A 24,776-nucleotide genomic window follows, 5' to 3' on the forward strand; every position below is an offset into this window, starting at 1 on the left:
TTCTTGTGTACGGTGCTACGGTGGCTACGATTTCACAAAGTATTGAAGTCTAAAAAAAATTCAAAAATTGATATCTCCATTTTTGTGAGTTTACCACGGTACCAATGTACGTCAAACTTTGTTGAATTTAATGGGATTTCCAATAATAATATACAAAAAATATCAAAGGAGGGTGTTTTGAGATATAAAAGTTTTTAATATTAAGTTTAATTTTTGAGAAAGATTTTTAATAATACATTTAAAATGTTATTTTTTCCCAAATAGTTCATTTGTTTCTAATAATTTTGTCTAACATCATATTTTTATCGGACATCTAAATGTTTCTGCATCCACCCTTTTAAAAAATGAGTCGAAATTAAAATAAATTATATGGTAATAAAAATGGTGATGGACGAAGTTCATCAATCGTCGCTGGCTTGTTGGCATTGACCATAAACTTAACGTAGTCCCTCAAATTGCTCGACCGAGGCGGCCAATTGACTGGGCCATTTCGTGAGATAACACGCTCACCAAAGTTGGGTTTCAATAAATCGATTGTTAAATTCGCTGTGGGGCCGTATTTTTTTTTTTTTTTATGCAATTGTTACTCATGGAGTACGTGTGGATTGCTGCCTGACCAATAACTGATGTTTGTTTGATGTTTGATGTTTGATGTGCTCTCCTCGACACTACGGGTACTTCTTTGTCTCACTGGCACGGGAACATTTTGTACTGTGCCTGTGGATACAAAATTTTCCACTGGACGCTCAATTGTTGGTCTGGCAGGACGACTAAGACGACCACAAATTGGACGTAGCGCTCTTAAAGTTGAGACCATTGATTCCGAATTTCGGTACTAAATTTTAATATTCTCGACTCGTTGTTGGATCTTTCCATTATGAAATGGCGAACCTTACTGAAGAGAAATGTCAAGAGAGCGGGAAAAAATATGGCGTCGTTTGCTGTCCCCATCGGTCTACTTTTGTAGCGTCCCCTCTGAAATACCCTTTAGAAGATAGATATCCGAAATGATAAAAAAGCAAATTAAATAAGACGAATGCATAGTCCTACGTCCTAAGCGGTCGTGTCTCGGGTACAATCCCCTATAATTTTTTTTCCAAACGGACGACAAAAGTCCAAATCAGAAAGCTTCTGTCCTTCAGCTCAAACTTGTGAAAGATTGTAGCACACATGTATGATATACGGGGATTGTTTCGAGAAATGCCATTGACAGCTAGTGTTATCTTGAAAGTGTAAGGACAAAGTAATCGTTTCAAGCGGTACACGAGATTAACTAGTTGTAGTTTCGATGGGTGGGCTTAAAAGTTTTACGGAACTCAGTGGGGTCGTAAAAAGACACAATAGAAGCAACGGGTTTTTTTGTGGTTGTGGCCACGGAGTGGACATGTGAATGACGATGATGGGGGCGATTATGATGATGTACGGTATGATGAGTGCCGGGGCCACCGTCTGGAGTGTCGAGTAACCACGCCACACAACAGGGTCGGTCGTAATATATTTACAACACCTCTAATGACAGTTGGAGCGATGTAGAATGGGTTAAACCTTTTGCGAAAGGCCCATACACAGAACGTGTTATTGATCCCTGGGGAACAATACGCGTCGCGGCCGAAGAGTTTCCATCACGGAAACAAAATACCAAACTCTTTTCGTGGTTCACCGAACCGACAATGTGAAGGGGCCTCTGACCCTTTGATGAGTGTGTTTTTGGGTTTTTTTTTTGTGGAATGTTTATTACAACTCTGTGGCCTTCATCGAGTCTAGAATTCATCATCGCTGTGAAATCACAAAATATAAGCAGCGGAAGCCTGCTAAGCTAGGCAGAAGATGCATCTCATTCTCATTCTCCGACCGAAAATTTTCCTTCCTGCTTTACCTGCGGATGTGCGAGCTGCCGAGAAAGACAGAAGTGCAAATTCATCCCGTTCGCTAACTCAAGCGAAACGATAACAGGATAACACCGCCGGAGGGCGCATCACATCCGCGCTGCTTTCATTATGAGGAGCTTCTTCCGCTGTGACAGCGACAGCTTCGTAATGATACGTCATTTCACTGCGATGATGGCGCTGGCGATTGCCGTTTACTCTGCACAGAGAACCTGGGAACCTGGAATGATGTATTAATTTATTTCAATTGATCCAGGTCAGCAGGAAGGGATCAGAGACAAAGCTGTCCTCTGTTTCTCCTTAATGGTATCGAGTGTCGAGCGAAATGGGTCCAATAGTAAGTTAATATAAGCACTTACTAGTGAGGTGATGTTTCCCTAAAGCAGGACGTGACTATACTGAAAATAACAGACAAACAAACTTGACCGAGTAACCGAATGATTGTTGTCATACAATCAGGTTGTGGTCTATAGGATATTTTTGGGTATTTCTTAAAAGCCTACTATCCAAGGCCCTTTTTGATTATTTACGCCAGTATGTTCCTTGACCGCTTTGGGAATAACCGTACCAGTCTCCTGGAAACGTTTGTTGGTCCGTTACAGGAATAATCGACTTGAATTCTGATATGACAGCTTCCTTCTGAACCGTATATTGCTTATTTCATAGGCTGACCATATAGTTCCGGACTAAAAACGGCTTAAGCAAGAAAAAAACAAAACCCCCTTTTTTAAGAATTTTATTGAGTGAATGAAACTAAGAATAAAACCACACAATTAAACACTCTGATACAGCCATTCCATGCAAAACAGATATAGGGGTTCTCAGATTTTGTTAAAATTGGTAGTTTTGTTCCTTATCGCAAAATATTAGACCCAAATTTTTTGGATTAAACGGACAAAAAATTGATTTTTTGGACCACTCTATTTTTATTTTTTTAATTCGTTTATTTTTACAGGCTCATTTACTTAAGTTTAAAGGAGCCGAATTCTTAAATATATTTTTAAAACTATATATATATAGAAACAATTTTCTTACATCTATGGTTAGTAAGGTGGAAAACCGATTACTCGCGGTGTACTCGAGTTTAGAAGGGTGACATATTTTTAGGAGAAGGATGGGATATAAGGAAATTGTAACAATGTTGATGAGCACTCAATTCCTCAATCTATTCGTATATCTATAGTTTATTTACATTTCAACTTATTCTACTATTTATAGCAAGGAGATGAATTACCCGCAAAGGAAGGAAAGGAGGGTATAAGGATGTAGGGACAATCACACACGAAGATCGATAGCTTTAAGGAATACATATATTTGGGACATGTAATCAAGGTCTAACCGAGCCAACACATCTCTCACCGGCACATTGGGCTGCCTTCCTCGGGCCCGAAGGGTGACTACTAAATTCGATCTGGCGACCAGATACACCTCGCACGACCAAACAACGTGTTCGATGTCGTGATAACCTTGCCCACAAACGCAGAGATTGCTGCTGGCAAGATTGAAACGAAAGAGTAGTGCATCTAACGAACAGTGATTGGACATGAGTCGGGAGAAGGTGCGGATAAAGTCCCGACTCAAGTCTAGACTTTTGAACCATTCCACTTTCGTTGCCAGTTTTTGAATCTTCATTCCACTTTCGTTGCCAGTTAGCGATGGTATTTTTGCGAACTAAAGAATAAAATTCATTGAAGGCGATTTGACGCTGATAAATATCGCCTTCAATTGCACCTACCTTTGCCAATAAGTCAGCCCTCTCATTACCCGGAATTGAGCAATGTGAAGGGACCCAGACAAAGGTAATGACATAACAGCGTCTGGTTAAAGCACTCAAATTTTCTCGTATTCTCTCAAGGAAGTACGGCGAGTGCTTTTCCGGCCTCACTGAACGGATAGCTTCGACAGAGCTAAGACTATCCGTTACAATGTAATAGTGTTCAACAGGTCGTGAGGCGACGCTGTCCAGCGCCCAGTATATCGCTGCCAATTCAGCAATATACACTGAGAAAGGATTCTGAAGACTATGGGAGGTGCTAAAAATTTCGTTGAACACTCCAAATCCTGTGGACTCATTCAAAGAGGACCCATCAGTAAAGTACATATTATCACAATTGACACGCCCATACTTTGCATTGAAGATTGTAGGAACGAACCCCAATCTAAGATAATCTGGATTCTCATGGATTTTCTCCTTCATGAACAGATCGAAATGTACAGAGGAATTGATGTAGTCAGGAAAACAAACACGGTTGGGAATATACGAAGAAGGAACAACCTGCATAGAGGTGAATTCATGATATGAATTCATGAATCCGGAGTGAAAATTTAGCTCGATCAGCTGCTCAAAATTTCCGATCACCAATGGGTTCATGACCTTACACCGGATGAAGAACCGAAGAGATAATAAATTGAAGCGATCTTTTAGTGGAAGTAGGCCTGCCAAAACCTCGAGACTCATGGTATGCGTTGAGGGCATACATCCCAACGCGATACGGAGACAAAGATACTGAATTCGCTCGAGTTTAATGAGGTTTGGCAGCTGATTGAAAACAGAAACTGCCATACTCCATCACTGAGAGAATAGTTGTTCGATACAACATAATAAGATCTTCGGGATGGGCTCCCCATCAGGTGCCGGTAATTGTACGGAGAAAGTTTATTCTTTGTTGACATTTTTTACTCAGATACCTAATATGGGCCCCCCAAGTACATTTGGAGTCGAACCAGACCCCAAGATACTTGAATGACATAGCATGAGTGATCGGTTTACCCAAAAGTTGAAGCTTTGGTTTTGCTGGTCTATGCTTCCTAGAAAAAAACACCATCTCTGTTTTCTCCGTGGAGAATTCGATCCCTAGCCCAATGGCCCAGGTTGAAAAATTGTTCAATGTATCTTGTAGGGGCCTTGCAGGTCGGATTCGTTTGATTCTACGACAGACATCACTCCATCATCTGCAAGTTGTCTTAGGCTGCAATTTTGTGTAAGGCAATTGTCGATGTCGCTTACATAGAAGTTGTACAAAAGGGGGCTTAAACATGAGCCCTGGGGGAGTCCCATGTAAGAGACCCGACTTACTGCCGAATCTCCGTGAGAAAAGTTCAAATGTTTCTCACAAAGCAAGTTAGATAACATATTATTCAATAGAGGCGGCAGACCCCGAGAGTGTAATTTGTCTGACAAAACCTCTATTGAAACAGAATCAAAGGCCCCCTTTATGTCCAAGAATACTGAAGCCATTTGTTTTTTTTCGGTGTAAGCCATTTGAATTTCTGAAGAAAGCAACGCAAGACAATCATTCGTCCCCTTGCCCCTGCGGAACCCATATTGTGTATCTGAGAGTAGGCCATTCGTTTCAACCCATCGATCAAGGCGAAACAAGATCATTTTCTCCAACAATTTCCGTATACAAGACAGCATTACTATTGGGCGGTACGAATTGAAGTCGGACGCGGGTTTTCCGGGTTTTTGAATAGCTATAACTCGTACTTGTCTCCAATCATCTGGAACAATATTATGCTCCAGAAACCGATTGAATAAGTTCAACAAGCGATGTTTCGCCACATCAAGGAGATTTTTCAGCAAGTTGAACTTAATTCTATCCGATCCCGGAGCAGAATTGTTACATGAAAGGAGAGCAAGAGAGAATTCTACCATCGAAAACTCGGAATCAAGATCGCACCTATCTTGTGGTATATCTCGAATAATTCTTTGCACAGGAGCGGAATCAGGACAAACCTTCCGTGCAAAATTCAAAATCCATCGATGTGAATATTCTTCGCTTTCATTCGTTGAAGAGCGATTTCTCATGTTTCGAGCCACTTTCCATAATTTTTTCGTTGACGTTTCTCGTGACAAACCTCCCACGAAATTTCGCCAATAAGCACGTTTTTTCCCTTCGATCAAGTTTTTAAATTGATTTTCAAGGTCCAAATACGTCTGAAAATTTTCAGGGGTTCCACGTTTCCGAAAAGCTTTAAATGCATTCGATTTTTCTACATAAATCTTGGAACATATGCTATCCCACCATAGATTGGGAGGCCTTCGACGAATAGTGGAACCTGGGATGGGTTTCGTTTGAGCGCGAACCGCGCTGTCATAGATCAAACGAGAAAGGAAGTTATACTCCTCCAATAAAGGTAAACCATCTCTGGAATTGATGGCTAGAGCAATCGCGTCCGTATATTTTTTCCAGTCAATGTGTCTTGTGAGGTCATATGCCATGTTTATAGATTCAGAAGAATTCGAACCAATGGTGATGGAAATTTTGATTGGCAAGTGATCACTACCGTTGGGGTCCTGGATTACATTCCACTTGCAATCTAACGATAGTGAATTCGAGCAAAGCGAGAGGTCAAGAGCACTTGGGTTAGCAGGAGGTTTAGGCACACGTGTTGTTTCCCCAGTGTTCAAAACGGTCATATTGAAGCTGTTACAAACGATGAACGATTATCGTCGTACGGTTCCCCCCAGGCAGTTCCGTGAGAGTTGAAGTCTCCCAAGATCAATCGTGGCTCAGGAAGGAGTGAGCACATGTCATCAAGTTGTTTGCGGCTAACCGCAGCTCTCGGAGGCCAATACAAGCTGACAATACAGAGGTCTTTGCCTCTGATGTTTGCATGACAAGCAACAGCTTCGATCCCTCCAATAGGTGGAAGGTCAATTCTAAAAAATGAGTGGCACTTATTGATCCCCAAAAGCACCCCTCCGTATCTATCATCACGGTCCAAGCGTATAATATTAAAATCGTGGAAAGAGATATCATCTCGCGAAGAAAGCCAAGTTTCGGACAGAGCAAAAACATCACAATTGAAGTTATGAATTAAAAATTTGAATGTATCCAATTTAGGGATAAGACTACGACAATTCCACTGAAAAACAGTGATATCTCCGACCTCTCTATCTAAATTAGACATCAAGAGAGATAATCATTGCAAGGAGGGGCCATGTTTGCATCAATTGCTGTAAAATTGTCTTTAATACTGGAAGCATTGCGGTGACAATGGTTCTGATGGAGTCGGAGAGTTGGCGAGAGTCCAAGATCTTTACTTCCATTGAGGGAAGCTTCTTGAACTTGCCTTTTCCTTCTTTTTTTATTTGTTCGCTCGTCAGACCCGTTTCAGTTATCACCCCCTCAATTTCTACGTTATGGGAGGGTATAAATGTTCTATATTCGAGAGTGAAGTGTTGGAGACCACTCTATTGAAAAAACGAAAAAAAAATACGGGTTTTGCGATAAGGAACAAAATTACCAATTTTAACGAAAATCTGAGAACCGCTATATCACTTTGACTTGGAATGGCTATACAAGTACCTGCTTTGCATTTAAATAATTATGATTTTTGGAAATAATCTCATAAATTTCGTCACAATCCAGACAAAAGTTCTATTTGACAATTATTAATGATTTCAATATTGAGTCGCGATTTCTCCGTTGTCCACACATTGTTTATCATGGAAAAATCATTTCAACTGATGCGGTACTACTAGATACACAGAAAATATAATAAGTAAGCTAAGTTAGACAATAGAAATTTATTTTCCATTTCTGAGAATATTTGCACCCAACGATTTACAGTTGGCAAGAATTATTAGCTCCACCACCACCTTATCTCATCAATTTTAATTAGTTTAGTTGTTGTGTGATCAAACAACATGGTTCCATTTATCTGAAAAAGAATATTTTTACTAATGCTACCTTGAATGGTAAGTTAGGAATGGATTTTTATAAAATATGATACTGCATGGATTCCGATTACTGTATATTTAATACCAATTAGGATGGCTCTATGCGGAAAAAAAATCTATTTTTCTGAATAATATATTCTTTTTTATTTTTTTAATGTTTGGCTTCAAAATATACATCTATACCCAAATTGTCACTCTTTTCCACCATTCCCAATCGTGATTTCAGTATTTTTGTATGGACAATATCCAAATAATTTTGTTCATTTTTCCAATCAAGGAACCAACAACGTGAATAAATACTATCAATTCACGTTGTTCAATGACAAATGGCGCTTCGTTTGCTACATGGAACTTCCATCTGAACATGCGTAAGTAACCTCAATTCGCCTAAAGCCAAGCGCATTGCCGGCGAGCTGGGAATCTTATTGAATGAGCACAATAAATTCTTTAAATCCCATATGTTCGGATTGCAAAATGACAAACACGCTATTGTTCACAATCCTGATAAAACACCAACGACGTGTGCGCAAAGGTAGAGAGTAAACGACTGCGATTCCTACGACACAATAAACAGGAGCGGCGTGATGAAGAATACATTTGCCTGCGTGACGCTATCATGAGCAATGCCGACGCAGCCTTTGCTATCGCCAGATCAAAGCGCAATACACATGACATTGACATGAAGATGTTCAAACAGTAAATGAAGTATTCGAATGCAGACGAGAGGACTATCTCATACACACATTTTTAGTTTGGTTAGTGGAAAAAATACGCTCGAGGAGATCGGTAATGTAATTTTTTCGACTCCTGATCCTTTTACTGATCAACTACTCACTCGTATTCTGAAATCCGATCGAGTCAAAATTACTCGAACGGATCGCAATTTTGCATTCTAATCAAGTCCAATCGAGACGTAAAATGTGGCAACTTTGCCACGCTTTTGTAACAAAAATCGTAAATGAAAATAAGCTCTCCCGTATGTGTACAATGTTGTAGAGTAACACATTCACTGCAAGTGGGGAAAAATTCTGAACGAAAATTGTGTCTGACAATGAGTTTACATGGATGAAGTTTTGACTGAAACGCAAGGAAATTTATAAAAAAAATAGTTAAGTCAGGGTCAGGACTATGTGCTCTAAGTACAATAAGTTACATCTAATTCGATATCTAGCTAATTAGACAGACATGTAATGCGACAAGTTTAATTGGACATTTTTGTAAACATCGAGTTCGGGATCCACATTGAAAGCCTCCACCAGACGTCGACACTGTACCACTGCCAGGTCAAAACCGCCTCCAACGCGACACTGAGTGGTGCCTCGACATGTCGAAATAGATATAACTTACTGTATTTGAATACTTTGAAAAATAATGGCACAAATCTGAGTCGATTTCAGAATGCAAAATTGCTATCCGTTCGGGTAAGATTTTTTTTTTATATTTAACATTCATACATTTTTTAGGTACATTGAATTAAGAAAATTGATTTTTTTTTTAGTTTTCGTCGGGGTTATCGTCTATTGATCCCATCCCCAAGCATTCGTTTGTTCTCCATCAAAGAATGGGCCGTCATCATAATCGAGTCCGGAAAGATACGACATGAAATGCTTGATTGCACTGATAATTCTGAATTGCTTCACAATGCACAATGGTCCAGGAGATGCATTTAAGTGGAAATTAGCATTTAGAGCTTGACAGTTATTCTCTAGACCAAAACTGTCTTAGACAAAGTTGTTACTCACGATGAGCGCTCGTTTTTATGTTGTCAAGAATAGGGTGACCAAAATTGTCGATGAAATAAAAAATATAACTTTCTTATCTTTATAGATAGAGGTGAACATACTTCGACAATGTTGTAGCTCCAATTATTTGAGACATCTTTGTAGAACAAAGTTTTTCTCTATCTCTTGAAATAACCGATATAGCGCCTTTTTTCTAGGTTATGTTAGGGTCAACATGTAAAAAACTGTTTTTTTGCTCTTTTATATTTCAAATTCTACATGCAAACTGTCTTCGAAAAACTTTTAGAGCTTACTAATACAAACATTTTTCGATGCAGAACTTTTCAATATCTCAACTTTACTCAAAGTTATTTATATTTCTTCCCAAAAAACACGCTCTTTTCATTTGTTTATCATTCTTTCTGGGGCAAACATAAAAAATGTTTGTTGACGGAATTTGAAAGAACAGATTTCACTCTATATAATACGTGATTTTCAAAACTATGTTATTTTTTGTGTTTGAGTAAATTAAAATTGAAATTATGTGTTTTTGGATAAAAACCCATTAATAACTTTGAGTAGGATTAAGATATAGCCAAGTTCTGCATCGCAAAATATTGGTATTAATAAGCTCTAAAAGTCGTAGGAACCATTTTAATGTAGAGTTTTAAATATAAGAGTTAGAGTAAAAACCCGTTTTTTCATAGTTACCCTAATGCATCTCAGATAGAAGGCACTAAAAACAACTTTGTGGGAGATATTTATTCAATTTTGGTCACCCTATTTTTGATAACATAAAAATGAGCGCTCCATCATATGTAACGACTTTGTCTAAGACAGTTTTTGTCTAGAGAATAACTGTCAAGCTCTAAATGCTAATTTCCACTTAAATGCATCTTCTGGACCATTGTGGATTGAATTGAGAAAATTAGTTGTTTTTTAGTTTTTGTCGGGGTTATCGTCTACTGCACTCCATTTCTCTGTATGTCATAGATCCCATCCCCAAATATTCGTTTGATCTCCATCAAAGGATGAACCGTCATCATACTCGAGTCCGGAAAGATACGACATGAAATGCTTGATTGCACTGATAAGTCTGAATTGCTTCACAATTATAAAGCGGTGCGACATTTTTATTCTCAATAAAACACAAAAGTTACGAGCGTTTCACGTTTGTTTATCGAATGCAGTGCTACTGCTCAAGCGAGAATCGATAAATATGAAACAACACAATCAATGAACCCCAATGGAATGAACATCAACATCAGCTTGCCATGAAGTTCATTTTTCATTTGCATCTTCCTTTCCGTCATGGTATTCGTAAGGTCGATAATGAAGATCATTGCATGTTAGTGAAAATCAGAGCATAAAATTCAACGTCACCAATTAAGAGTGAAATATATTAATGGTAAAGGAAGGCAATTCATCACACAAAATTCTTGTTTTTGGCGACTTCGCCAATTTATGCTACGATTTATGAATCTACTCACGATTGCCCGGAAATGGCATGCACCACCATTATGTGCAATGGGTAACACGTTCTCAATAAAAATTCACTACAAGCGACGAAGATCAACTTAACGTTCGTGATAATCTCCTGAAATTATTGACAGTAATGAAAGTGCCTGAATGCAGGCTTTTCGAACTTCGTTCATGCTGTTTTCGATCAATATCCCAGACAAAGTTCACGAGTCTCGACTCTTGTGTTATACTCATTATGACAGATATGTTCAGTGTTCAGTTCCAACAGAAGAGAATTCATCCGATAAAAATCTAATTCCTTCATTCGTGAATAAATTTTGATAATTTGTGGCACTGATCGAATGACAATGCGCACCGTCATATTTGGCAACATAAACATCAAACACGCTTCATTCTATTTTATCGATCAAATTCGATTAATTTCATAAATAGTTTTTCAAACATTCAAACACACTTTCAATACACTAGTTTTTTTTATTTAACAACCAAAAAATTCACTAAAAATTATTTATACGGCAGAACAACGTTTACCGGGTCAGCTAGTTTTTTTTTTATAAATTGTTTATTCTTACAGGCTCAGTTATATAAATTTGATGCAGCCAAATTTTAAATCTATTTTTAATTCAGAAGTATATTTACAATTTGCTTATTCCACGGTTAATAGGAAGGGAATTCGCTTGAACGCAGAATACAGGTAAATTAGCAGGGCAACATATTTTTTTCATAGAGAGGAGATTTAGACAATTTTGATGTTTACAAACGGAGATCGATAGTTTTGAGGAAAAGATAGATTTGGACTGACCGAGCCAACACATCCCGCACCGGCACAATGGTTTGTTTCTCTCGGGCCCGAAGAGAGTTTTCTAAATTCGTTCTGGCCACTAGATACACCTCGCACGATCAAACAGCATGCTAAATGTCGTGATAACCTTGACCACAAACGCAGAGATTGTTGCTAGTAAGATTGATACGAAAAAATAGAGCGCCTAACGAACAGTGATTGGATATGAGTCGAGAGCAGTGACGAATGAAGTCCCGACTGAAGTACAGACTTTTGAACCACGGTTTGAGGCCTTCAAAAAATCTAAGAACCCTCTCGATAAAAGGTCCAGGAGAAAGGAATCGTGTGTTACAAGCTATTTAGTATCATATTATATAAAGTTTCACAACAGAACTTTCAATAACGATTGCATGTTGAAGATAGTTGTGTGAATTCTCAGGGAATATAACAATGTAAATCCCAATTCATTCATCAGATGTTCATTCGAATAAAATTATTGAAAATAATGATAGTAAATTATTAAGGAATATAATAATTTTCTGTATACTCAAAAAAAGGTACGAATTGATAAAATGACGGGATAATCAAAATCGGTCGAAAAACTGTACTGTCCCGTTAAAAACGATACGTTTAGTCAGCTTAAAGGGTGTGTCACATCAAATTACATCACGGAAAAAACGCTGTAGAAATTCGCCCAGTAGACCGATCCTTTTGAAAATTTTAGACAGTAAAATAAAAACTATTAAACAACTTTTGGCATTTTCTTTTTATTCATACTTCGAGCCCAAGCCCGTATGCTCGCACCTTCCTCTTTACCCCGTCCATAAGGTTCTGTACAACGTCAGGTTGTAGTTTTTTTTGAACAGAAATCCATTTTCTCTTGAAGTCCGCCTCCGATTTGACAACTTTTGGGTTCTTCCGGAGGGCCTGCTTAATAATCGCCCAATATTTCTCTATTGGGCGAAGCTCCGGCGCGTTGGGCGGGTTCATTTCCTTTGGCACGAAGGTGACTCCGTTGGCTTCGTACCACTCCAACACGTCCTTTGAATAGTGGCACGAAGCGAGATCCGGCCAGAAGATGGTCGGGCCCTCGCGCTGCTTCAATAGTGGTAGTAAGCGCTTCTGTAGGCACTCCTTAAGGTAAACCTGCCCGTTTACCGTGCCGGTCATCACGAAGGGGGCGCTCCGCTTTCCGCAAGAGCAGATCGCTTGCCACACCATGTACTTTTTGGCAAACTCGGATAGTTTCTGCTTGCGAATCTCCTCCGGAACGCTGAATTTGTCCTCTGCGGAGAAGAACAACAGGCCCGGCAGCTGACGAAAGTCCGCTTTGACGTAGGTTTCGTCGTCCATTACCAGGCAATGCGGCTTCGTCAGCATTTCGGTGTACAGCTTCCGGGCTCGCGTCTTCCCCACAATGTTTTGCCTTTCGTCGCGGTTAGGAGCCTTCTGAACCTTGTATGTACGCAGGCCTTCCCGCTGCTTGGTCCGCTGGACGAATGAACTTGACAAATTCAGCTTATTGGCGACATCCCGGACCGAACTTCTCGGATCACGTCTAAACTGCTTAACTACGCGCTTGTGATCCTTTTCACTGACGGAGCATCCATTTTTGCCGTTCTTCACCTTCCGGTCGATGGTTAGGTTCTCGAAGTATCGTTTTAGTACTCTGCTGACCGTGGATTGGACGATTCCCAGCATCTTACCGATGTCCCGATGTGACAACTCCGGATTCTCGAAATGAGTGCACAGGATTAATTCACGACGTTCTTTTTCATTCGACGACATTTTTCCAAATTTACGAAAAATTTACAGTGAAGCATGGCCTACGTGATCTATACACTCTTATCTGATTATAAGCGAAAGCTGATGATATAATTCCTAAAAATTAAATTTCTACAGCGTTTTTCCGTGATGCAATTTGATGTGACACACCCTTTATTATTTCAGCAATGCACAGGATCCTGATTTCTTCTGAAAAAATGTCGAACACTGACTTTATCACTTACGAGTAAACTATAAACATGTGTCGCAATCAGAACAAACACAGCTGATTAACGAGAATAATACTTTCAGTCCGGGATCCTGGGAAGCAAGTACAAGGACCCCGTAATGGAAACCTAATTCTGTAGCTGATGATGACCTGGATTCTAGTCCATGGGGTTTAGTCTTGTGATTCGCAATTCTCAGTTGTGTATGAAATGCTCTTCCGTATTTCAAACGCAACCATCTCATTTCGTATTTTATTTCGTTCAATTGTAGAGCTTCTTCTAGACCTGGCTTCCGAAATTAAAGCCTCAACCTGAACTCGAAAGCCTTCGTAATGGTAACGGTTATGCCAAATACCACAGATAGCGAAATTATTGGAATAAAGAAATGTATATTTTCATTTCTAAACCAATAATGAACACAATGAATCTATTTCAAGAAAAACTGTGCGCTCGAATAGATTTGTATGTACTATTGATTTGATATGGCAAAACATAACTGCCAAACGAAACCTCTCAACCGAAAAGTTCATGGAAAGAATGTGACCTAAATCTTCGGTATAATCACCGCAGATCATAGACGCATTAATATTCCATGTGATTTTTTGCGGAAAACGTTATTGAAGATGGGATTCCAGATTTACCGCATAAGGATTTTTTCTCCCTTCGACAATTAGTTCCAATAGCGGCTCAGTAAGCTTCGGCGAACCCTCGATAAATCGAAGGATTACCGGAATGGAATGCAAATAAATACACACACACACATACACTAAATTCTACTCCCCCTCACGATCAGTGCCAGGTAAAATATGCTAAATGCAAAATCACACAATGACCTCCGGAGGAAGGTAATCATTCGATGGGCGAACAAATATTCATTCTTCATCCACCCCTTCCATCCTTGGGCGCGGGGGGAAAGGCAGACAAAACGATATATTGCCCCCATATTACGCACCCACGTGGAAAAAGACCGAAAATCAAGCATGCCATGAGAGCGAGAGAGAGAGAGAGAGAGAGAGAGAGGCTTGCGGCTTATGAGAGATAGATACAGCAGAGAGAGGGAAAATCAGTGATTGAGACTAATCCGAATGTCGTAACATTTTTTTTCCGCTCCAGGGAAAATTCATACACCGTGCCGACGGAGGCAGAAAATTGGTCGGCGGACCATTGAGATATATATATATATATATGTTGAAATTGTTTAGTAATATCGGGTTTTGTTTTGCTTTGGATCATTTCGGTGAGCCGGCGAAAAGGGAGATTGGGGGAGGATAGAGAATCATAATCAAACAACGCCCAATCAAGGTGACAAACGATCCATGGTTGATCGCATAGATGGGGTGAATTTTCACAATCGATCCAACACACATTCGTTTGTTCTATTTATAAAATATCGCAGACTAGGCCATTTGGTTAGATAACGATATTTTGGGATTTATTTATGAATTTTGATTGGGCACAAATTCCTACGATTCGATGTCCAAATCGCACGCTATGCCGCATCTCGTGCGTGTTCAAGAGGTGTGTTCAACAATCCTTGCAAAGCTGTTTGTAATCAACGCTTACAAAAAAAAAAACACAAAACAAAACAGAACACAGAAAATCGTAGTAGGCTTTTTTCTGACCTAGCGCGTACCGCGAAAACAGAAACCATGCGCACTATGGCTTTTCAGGCGGACAAAAATTGGAGAAGTGACTATCACCGATCTGTCTTTCTATATTTCATATAGAAAACAGACACTTTAACTAAGAAAATTTCAAAATTTCAGGCTTGTGATTAAGTGGATTTAAAGATTAAAATAAGAGAAAGAAGAAAATGAGAATAAAGATCATAATTTCAACTTCGTTGATCGACTTTTTTTATTCCCAGGAGCTCCCGGGCCGGGTTTTTTTCGAATTTTAGGTATATACTCACAAATTCTGAAAAGTATTGCGATGAAGCATTTTATAGCGTTTTGAAAATTTTTGATTCTTATAGGAAATATATAAAATCAAAAATATTTTCAACAATTATACATTAAAATACCCGTTTTTTTAACCTTTTTTTTCTTTTTGACCAGCTGAATTTGTCAGGCTTTAATTGAGAATCAAGTCCCCCTTTCTTCATGGACTATACCCCCTCTCCATTCCCAATACTCTAATAACATACGCATAGTTGGAAATCCTTCAAATTTTTAATTTATTGATAATTTGATAATTTATGATAATTTGATAATGATAATTTTTTTCCATACATTCATTGCCACTCAGGCTAAGTCCAATGTATCTTAATTGTCCTTTTCTCTCAAATCACCTACACTGATACCATGAGCCTTGATAATATCGTCAAACTATCGCGAAAGTAATCATATTTTGTTTCTTTCTAGGAAGGTGAAATTCTTGAAATTCTCTTCATCTTATTCGACATGATTCTACAAATATCCCCATTATACTCATAATACGCGGGAACTTCAATAAAATATCTGTTTTTAATTGATATTAAACTTACTGAAAATAACGTTTTTACATGGATGTGGAAGGTAATTGAATGTAAATACAAATATTTTCGTCACGATTCGAGGAGTAGCTATGGTAGCGCATGCTATTCCTCACTTTACCATTTGCTCCATATAATATTCCTGCTCATGAGGCCTAAGTCCCAGAAAGTCGATTTTCGGCCAAACATTTTTTTTAGATAACACCAGTTTTCGACGTTTTATCCATTTTTAAACGTTTTTATTTAGCTTGCCCTGTAATTTGTATATTTGTATGTTTGTAACATGTTTGTAGCGCTTTACCACATTAATAGAAATTTGAACCCCTTCTTGTTGACCGATTGATCTGAAATTTGGAACACACCTTTATCTCTGCACTCATAATAAAACTGCGTATTTCATGATTTTAAAAATCCAAGATGGCGGCCGCTACAAAATGGTGGTTACATATTTTTCCCAAACCCCATCAATAAGGGTATCAAATGAAAGGAATTAGTAGAACACAGTTATACAAAATGGGGATATATATTGTATCAAATGAAAGGGCTTTACGACTAGAACACAGTTATTCATGAGGAATGCAAATCTAAATTGGTCGCCACCACAAAATGGCGGATTACATACTTACTCAAAACCCCATCAATATGAGTATCAAATGAAAGGGCTTGACTAGTAGAACACAGTTATTTATAAAAAAATTAAAAATCAAATCAAGTATCAAGTGAAGGGGCTTGACCAGTAGATCACAGCTATTTATAAAAAATCAAATCCAAAATGGCCGCTGTAACAAAATAGCTAATTACTTTTCAAACGGTTTCATCCAACTTGTTTGTATGCAATGATGAGACTAAAATAAAATCGTGGGGCACATCGGCTTTCCATCATCCACAGTTAGTTGTTTCATCATATGCCCACGACTTTATTTTAGTCTCATCATTGCCCTAGATTAATGAAGAAAGGGATGTGATAACTATTAACTGCTACTTGCCTAATAATTTTCTGGCTTTAAGTACATTAAACCGTTTAACTAAAAAAGTTTTTTTTTACTTTTTTATTGAGTCATTCGGCATCGAAAACAAAATCGATGTTCCGAAATTAAAAAAAAAATATGCCAAATGTCTTCAAATTACATGAATTATCGAGATCAATTGTCATCTCAAAAATTCTGTTTGTCAAAAATCGGCTCTCTGAGATTTAGTAGTTTTTTTCGGAATACGAGACAAAATGTGTGGTTAAGCGTGCCAATGAAAATAGTTATCTCTATTTTTCATACGAAAATTGCAGCTGTCGATGTGTGACACTAGTACATGAAGCCCAATTGAGCTGAATTTTGCGTAGGATAGTTTTTCGCAGAAGTCTACATTTTTAATCATGCATCGCTTGAGAATTCGAAGGTAACTTTTTTTCCCGTACATCCATTGGCTCTCTGATATACAGCCTTTCCATGCCAAACCCATTTAATGGTTCTTCGATTTTCGTGAAAATTGCTAGTTTTGTTCCTTATCACTAAATTTTAGACCCGTATTTTTTATTTTATTTATTTTTTTTTGATACATATAATTTATTTATGGGAAAAATCAACTCTAAAATTTCTAAAAGTTACCCCATACAAAATGTTCACCACCTCGAAAAAACACCTTATGCTCACTCAATGCTTAAAGATGAGTAACGTAAAGCGATCAAAGTTTGACTGTTTTGAAAATCGGAAAATCACCCAAGGACGAGCAAACGAAATCGGGGTTTTAAAAGAAAATTTTTGATGCCTTAAATTCAAATTTTCGACAAAAAAAATTCGAGATGACAGTAGATCTCGACGTTTGTAATTTTCCATACCAAGAAGAACTGGCAGATTATTTTTCAGCAACGATCACTTCTTGACGGCGCCAGTGGTTGTGTGGTTAGCGTAACAGCCTCACAATCCGATCGGCCTGGGTTCAATCCCAGCTGGCGTCGTTGGGATTTTCTGAGGCGAAAAATCTCTGGTTACGTCTTCCTTCGGAGGGGAAGTAAAAGAAGTTGGCCCGGCTTATGAGTTGTTGAGTCTGATAGGTAGGAACAGGTGGAGTCGCCTCCCTGATGTCGGTGATTGGCACTGAAGTGGCGGAAATAGGCCGACGAAAAATAAGCGAAGATAAAAAAAAAAACGATCACTTCTTTCCGGATTATTCTCGATAACCAGCAAACAAAAAGAGTTGCGCGCGTGTATGTGTGTGTGTGTGGTTACTGCTCCGATGCCTCAAGCGGAACCAATTTTCGTTGTTGTTACTTTCTTGGTCGCCTTTTCAGTTACATCAATCTCCTCCTGATGGATTCCCTTCTGGGCTAAGGAGCACAAACAGGCTCTTGGTGACACCGTTCACCAGCGCTTTCATGATAAACGAAGTTAGCTTCACCACAACGGCGACAACATGCTCCAATCGCTGTTCAATTATAACTGAGTGGATTTCCGAGCGGCGCTCGCTTATATACCGATTGGTGATTTCAATAGCCTGTTTTGAAAGCAATTTTAAGACTATTGAAACAAGTTTTTGGATCAAAAAGTAACAAGTATATAACGCGTAGACATTTTATCTTTCGAATGAAGTGTTTATCATACCATTTCGTTCAGTTGTTTAGGAGCTATTAACTCTCAAAATCTCGGTCTCCAGCGTAACGCTTTCGTTTTCGAAACTTTGATTTTACGCCCCGGCATAGAAATAAAAGACGTAGTCCTACGTCAAAAAAATTTTAAAGTCTGCAACACTAAGAAAAAGAAGTCCGAATGGGCTAATGTTTTGCATAGGGTATATTATCGTGCATATGGGGTAAATTTTTGAAATTCGAGATGGCCATTGGCCATGGCTAATATATATATTCCATCATATTTGTGGAACACCATGACCAATATTCACCAACATGCATGTCCCTTAAACATTAGAGGTGGTCGAAAGCGTATAAGAAGTGGGACGGCAGCCACTGAAAGGGACAGGGGCTGAATTGTAACAAAAATCCATGTATAATTTCCTCGTCTTATATGAAAAAAATACGCACTTCTATCAAAATTGGACCATAATATAAAATGGAATCCGTTTATACACTGTATACAAAGCATTTTGCGAAAAGACTGTTTCGTTTCTGTCAACAGCGCTCAACTCCATTGCAATTCAGGAACAACTTGAAAATTGTGACTGACTCTTTCGCAATACATGACCGAAGTACCGAATGCTTCGTATACAGGCGATACAGAAGAACATCTTGTTGGATTGATGGACTTGTTTTCAAAGCGACGAGAAGAATGTTCAGCCCTGAAATTGATGGACAGTGAAGCAGCATCGACATCATATCGAAATTCAGCTTCATCTAATTTTCGTGAGAATGGGGATGACATGAATATGGAATTCGACTCTGAACACACCATCGATGAAGCGAAAAAATTCCTCGACAGAACAGAAAAAAAATTCTATATAGCTGGATACATCATCAAATTAAGTCAGCGGGAAAGAACATGTCACGGTGTAACAAGAGATTGGTAGTCAGCAAAACACAACCTGGATTGTATCAACCATCTCTTTTTTTCATATTTATGAGCTAAAGCTAACCACTCTCCCATCTGCATAGTGAATGATGAGACTTTCGGTTTCTTCCTAGCTATGGAAATTATATTCCGAAATATGAAATCGCATTACGGACTTAACGAAGCTAATATGACAAATGAGTGTTTTGCCGTTCACTTTATTCCATTGTAAAAAAACACATACATAAACTTGTATATAATTACTTCACATTTCCTTTAAACTTAATATCGTAATATTCTTTAAATTGATTATTTCTGAATTCAATACACATCCAACGCTATTTTTTTCATTGGCAACATCGACTTTGTTTACAAAATTTGTCGAAATCAGCCAATGAGCGACTGACATAAATTTGGTCCGTAAAATACCCCTATTGTCTGATCTTATCATAGGTTTTAATGTGGTAAAATAATCTCCTACAAAAATTGTATCTGACAATTTTTTGTTCTGTGTCATCATTATTTTCATTAAAGAAATTGAAATGTAGTCAAAATGACTTGTTTGGGCAATCTAGTGTATAGCAACTTGTTTCGATCATAGCAAGTAGAAAAAATACCAGTAGGGTTGAAAAAATGATGAATATATTTTTGTCCGCTTGCTTGTATGGAATTCGTCCATAGTGCTTGCGCGGTAAACGCAAAAAAAAAGAATGTTTTGACAGTTCGCAGATCTCGCCGACAAGGCGGCAAAATGGATCGAGAAAGGTTCCACAACACCGATTACGAACTCGAGTGAGTGAGGTGAAGATTAATGAATTTTTGGAGGATTTGCCCGGGGTGCTTCACTCGAGTGGCACCGATTTGGGTCTTTGCAATTGAAGAGAGCTTTTTTTCCCGATAGGGTGTTATTTCAGTTTTTTGGCTTGGCGCACGCGTTTTTTTTTAATTATACTTACCGCCTTGTGTCGGCTCTTGTGCCATGCTTCACATTTTGTGGGCTCCAATCGACGCGGGATTACGTCGTCGATTGTCGATTGCCGCCGCTTCTGATTTAGGCTTGATTTTCGTTTTCATGTGCCGGTGTGTTGTTTTGGTACGACGTAATTGGATAAACATTCGAAAGAAATGTAATTTATAACAGACATCATGTGGCAACTTGTACCGACAGCCGATACATACTGCGCCCTGTTCGCTACATTACTTCCCTTACCGTATCTCTAATGGCTTTGGAAGCAACAACACGACCACAGTTCATGTAAAAAAAACGAGTGAGCAAATGGTTCTACACATGCAACGAACGAAGACACAAATCAAAACTTTGCGCAAAATCAATAGTCCTCCGATTCACAACAGCTCTCGGCGCAATCTAAATGGCCATTGACCTATTTCCCGACACGCAATAATCACAACACAGCCACAACAGCGCCAGCGGTCCCATCGAACTGTCAGCTGATAGACATGCGCTTTGCGTACTTTGCGTTCATTCCGCCAGCGTAAACTTTGTTTTGATGCAATGCACTTTCCTCGGATGAATCCACGCCTTGCGAAACAAAACAAAGGTAGTGAATGCATCTCAGCAGGCCATATAGACTGCACTTGGCATTGGTGCACTTCGCAGCGTTTTGAGTGATTCGGCAGAAAGCTGCTCTTTGGGTTGGCGATTTTTCGGTGAGGAAGTGATTGTTTTCAACCGAGAGGAAAATTTCCCACTCCTGTCATCTCTCCGCATCTCCTGCGTGGTTTAGAAATTTTCTGTTTTCATTTTGCGCCTCAACTGAGAGGAGGCTAGAAAGTGAGTAATAAAACTGCGATTCAGAAGGGAAAGGGGTCACGCCGAAAGTACGTGCCGAAGATGAGTGTCGCAGCCCTCACCATCAACGATTTGCCGTTCGAGGTTCGTGACTGAAAGTTTTAATGGCGGTGCCGCACTGTCTGAGCGCGAAATAAAACACTTTATTTGCAGATACTGTGCGATCTCTTTGATTATCTGCCGCTTGGGGACATCAAAACGGCTTCCCTCGTTTGCCACCGATGGCATCAGATAATTTTCTCCGAGCTTTACATCAAACGTTTCCGGATGGTCATCAGCTTGAACCAGTTCTTGCCAGAGCTCAAGCGGATGGTGCAAGTGCTCGAGCGATCGGACCGTGAATACTATAACATAATTTTGAAAGCAAATTTGGGTAGTCCCCTGACCGAGGCACGACTCAAGATAGTGAAATTTATTGTAAGATTGATCACCCAATACGCGGAATCGCTGTACTTCAACATGGCTGATCTGCGTTTGGAATCATGCGTTTCGGAGCGTTTGCTCCGCAGTCGAAAACTCCAACTGATTGACACCCGTGCCAAATACATCCCACTGGGGATGGGCCTCAAGGAATCGATGCTGGCCGCAATCTGTGACTACGCCACCGACCTGCAGGATTTGGTAATCGCCGAAATGAACATCACCAATCCGAAGGCGCTGGAAAACCTCTCGCAACTGACACGCCTCAAGCTGCTGCTCATCAGTGACTACTACCCGTACGTGAGACCACCCTGCCCTCCGATCAATCTACCGAACCTCGAGAACCTCTCGCTCATCAACGTCACGGACGAGTCGAACTTTTACTTCAAAACCGATAACCTCAAACGGTACTTCATTCACACCAACGGAACGCACGCTCCGCGATCGATGGAATCGATCGCTGAGAACATCAGTGGCATAAGCCGACTGTGCATTCATTTCACCGCCCGAACCATCATGGCCGAACATATCTTCGCGGCGTTGGAAAAGTTTCCTTATCTGAACGCGCTCGAGCTCGGTGGCGTCGCGATCCCCGCCAGTGTGCTGAGGGACCTCAACCCGCGCAATCACATTCAGAAGCTGATATTTGTGGAGTGCCATTTGGTAGGTTCCGGTCTGGTTTATCAGAACTGGTGGATTTTTGTCCACTAACTTGCCAATGTTTTCAGGAGTCGCTTCTTCTGAATGACTTAACCGAGAAGCTGGGATACCTGAAGCAGCTGGTGTTCGATTCGTGCTTCCTCTTCCACAAGCGGGACGGATTTCAACGGATACAGTATGATGACTTGCAGCAGCTGAGGCGATCGATGCCGAGCTGTCAAGTGATGCTAGATTATAACTGAGATGTGCCCTCCGGTGAGCTTTAGGGGGGTGTTAAATGATGGGACAATATTATCATATAGCTGCGAATATTTGGGTACATAAACACAAACACAAACAGCGATATCAGATGCGAATACACTAGCAAATTTATAGTGTTATGATTGTTATTATGTGGTACAAATAAAAAGAAGTTTATCGAAAGAATAGTGCGGAATAGCTCACTTTTTTTTGGCACGCTTGCCTTATATTAGTCATCTAAACAGTAGGAGGAGAAGCGCTACGTTTTATACATGACCTGGCAGAGCGAAAGAGAGAGCGAACGATGTCGTAAATAAGTATAATGGCAATATGAATAGTAATCATTTCAGACTAATACTCCGAGATGAACCAGCCTACGACTGAAAGTCTCTTAAAGACAAAAAAGAAAATTCAGACTAGTAACTCATTGAATAGATAGAGTTAATATGATGATAGAGGGCCGATTCGGTCGTTTTCACTCTTTATATCCTCTGTATTCATGTCACTTGTGGCTGACTGACTGAATGGTTCAATGACTGTGAAATCTCTAAAAAGCATATTGACCCACTTATGATCATCCAATTGAATTGTGGTCTAGGAGTGTAAATAGTAAATCGGTATTTAGTCAAATTGTTTAGAATATTTATTTATTTATTTTATTTGGAGTACTAGCTGACCGGACGAGCTTCGTCCCGCCCAAAATTATTTTTTGATATGAATACTTTCAAACATTCAATCGCAGAACTCTCCATTGGTTGATCATCTAATTGGCCCTTCAACATTTCCTTTTACTATAAATTTCCTGTTACTTCTACCAAAACTCCTCATTGCAAATAACATGTTTCTTTGTTACATGAAATACATGTTTGAAGCAAAGCAGTAAATTTGTCATTGTAGATCAATTGGGATTGGGATGACATACAAATGAAACACAAATTTCTGCATTACTCGAAAATTAATCAATCAAATGAAACCAAATCAGGCATATGGAGGTTTAAGGGTGCAATAAATGTTTCTATGGTGGTTAGACTATCCACACCCCTCTCTAAAGGAGGGGGGGGGGGCTGCCATACAAATGAAAAATGGAGAGTTTAGCCACCATAGAAACATTTATTGCATCATAAAACCTCAATCTGCCTAATTTGGTTTTTTTTGCTTGATTAATTCTCGAGTAATGCAGAAATTTATGTTTCATTTGCACATGCTAATGAAATCCTGTAACTGATTGTATTTTAATAGATGGTAAAGGGTGTGTCACATCAAATTGCATCACGGAAAAAACGTTGTAGAAATTTAATTTTTAGGAATTATATCTTCAGCTTTCGATAATAATCAGACAAGAGTGTATAGATCACGTTGGCCATGCTTCACTGTCAATTTTTCGTAAATTTGGAAAAATGTCGTCGAACGAAAAAGAGCGTCGTGAATTAATCCTGTACACTCATTTCGAGAATCCGGAGTTGTCACATCGGGACATCGGTAAGATGCTGGGAATCGTCCAATCCACGGTCAGCAGAGTACTAAAACGATACTTCGAGAACCTAACCATCGACCGGAAGGTGAAGAACGGCAAAAATGGATGCTCCGTCAGTGAAAAGGATCACAAGCGCGTAGTTAAGCAGTTTAGACGTGATCCGAGAAGTTCGGTCCGGGATGTCGCCAATAAGCTGAATTTGTCAAGTTCATTCGTCCATCGAACCAAGCAGTGGGAGGGCCTGCGTACATACAAGGTTCAGAAGGCTCCTAACCGCGACGAAAGGCAAAACATGGTGGGGAAGACGCGAGCCCGGAAGCTGTACACCGAAATGCTGACGAAGCCGCATTGCCTGGTAATGAACGACGAAACCTAGGTCAAAGCGGACTTTCGTCAGCTGCCGGGCCTGTTGTTCTTCTCCGCAGAGGACAAATTCAGCGTTCCGGAGGAGATTCGCAAGCAGAAACTGTCCAAGTTTGCCAAAAAGTACATGGTGTGGCAAGCGATCTGCTCTTGCGGAAAGCGGAGCGCCCCCTTCGTGATGACCGGCACGGTAAACGGGCAGGTTTACCTTAAGGAGTGCCTACAGAAGCGCTTACTATCACTATTGAAGCAGCACGAGGGCCCGACCATCTGCTGGCCGAATCTCGCTTCGTGCCAC

The 24,776-nt window shown here is 39.6% G+C and overlaps 2 protein-coding genes across 5 annotated transcripts in view; one reads left to right on the top strand and one right to left on the bottom strand.

Annotated features, from left to right (window-relative positions):
- LOC129766652 (cadherin-89D-like) overlaps window positions 1-24,776 on the bottom strand; it is a 164,336-nt gene that overhangs the window by 117,605 nt on the left and 21,955 nt on the right. Inside the window, exons 1-2 of one of the 4 annotated variants that reach the window (XM_055767250.1) lie at window positions 20,722-20,903; window positions 20,468-20,567 (exon numbers count right to left, since the gene is read on the bottom strand). The exons of the other annotated variants lie outside the window; for them this stretch is intronic. Of the exons in view, the coding sequence (XP_055623225.1) occupies window positions 20,468-20,492 (25 nt within the window). The 5' untranslated portion in view covers window positions 20,493-20,567; window positions 20,722-20,903. Of the gene's footprint in view, window positions 1-20,467; window positions 20,568-20,721; window positions 20,904-24,776 lie in introns of those variants that run through there. 4 annotated transcript variants of the gene reach the window in all.
- On the top strand, window positions 21,040-22,827 carry LOC129766724 (uncharacterized). The gene is made up of 3 exons (XM_055767327.1): window positions 21,040-21,405; window positions 21,475-22,404; window positions 22,470-22,827. Exons 1-3 carry the CDS (start codon window positions 21,364-21,366, stop codon window positions 22,641-22,643), a joined length of 1,146 nt encoding a protein of 381 aa, XP_055623302.1. The 5' UTR covers window positions 21,040-21,363; the 3' UTR covers window positions 22,644-22,827.

Source organism: Toxorhynchites rutilus, chromosome 1 (assembly GCF_029784135.1).
Source record: "Toxorhynchites rutilus septentrionalis strain SRP chromosome 1, ASM2978413v1, whole genome shotgun sequence".
Classification (NCBI taxonomy): Eukaryota; Metazoa; Arthropoda; class Insecta; order Diptera; family Culicidae; genus Toxorhynchites; species Toxorhynchites rutilus.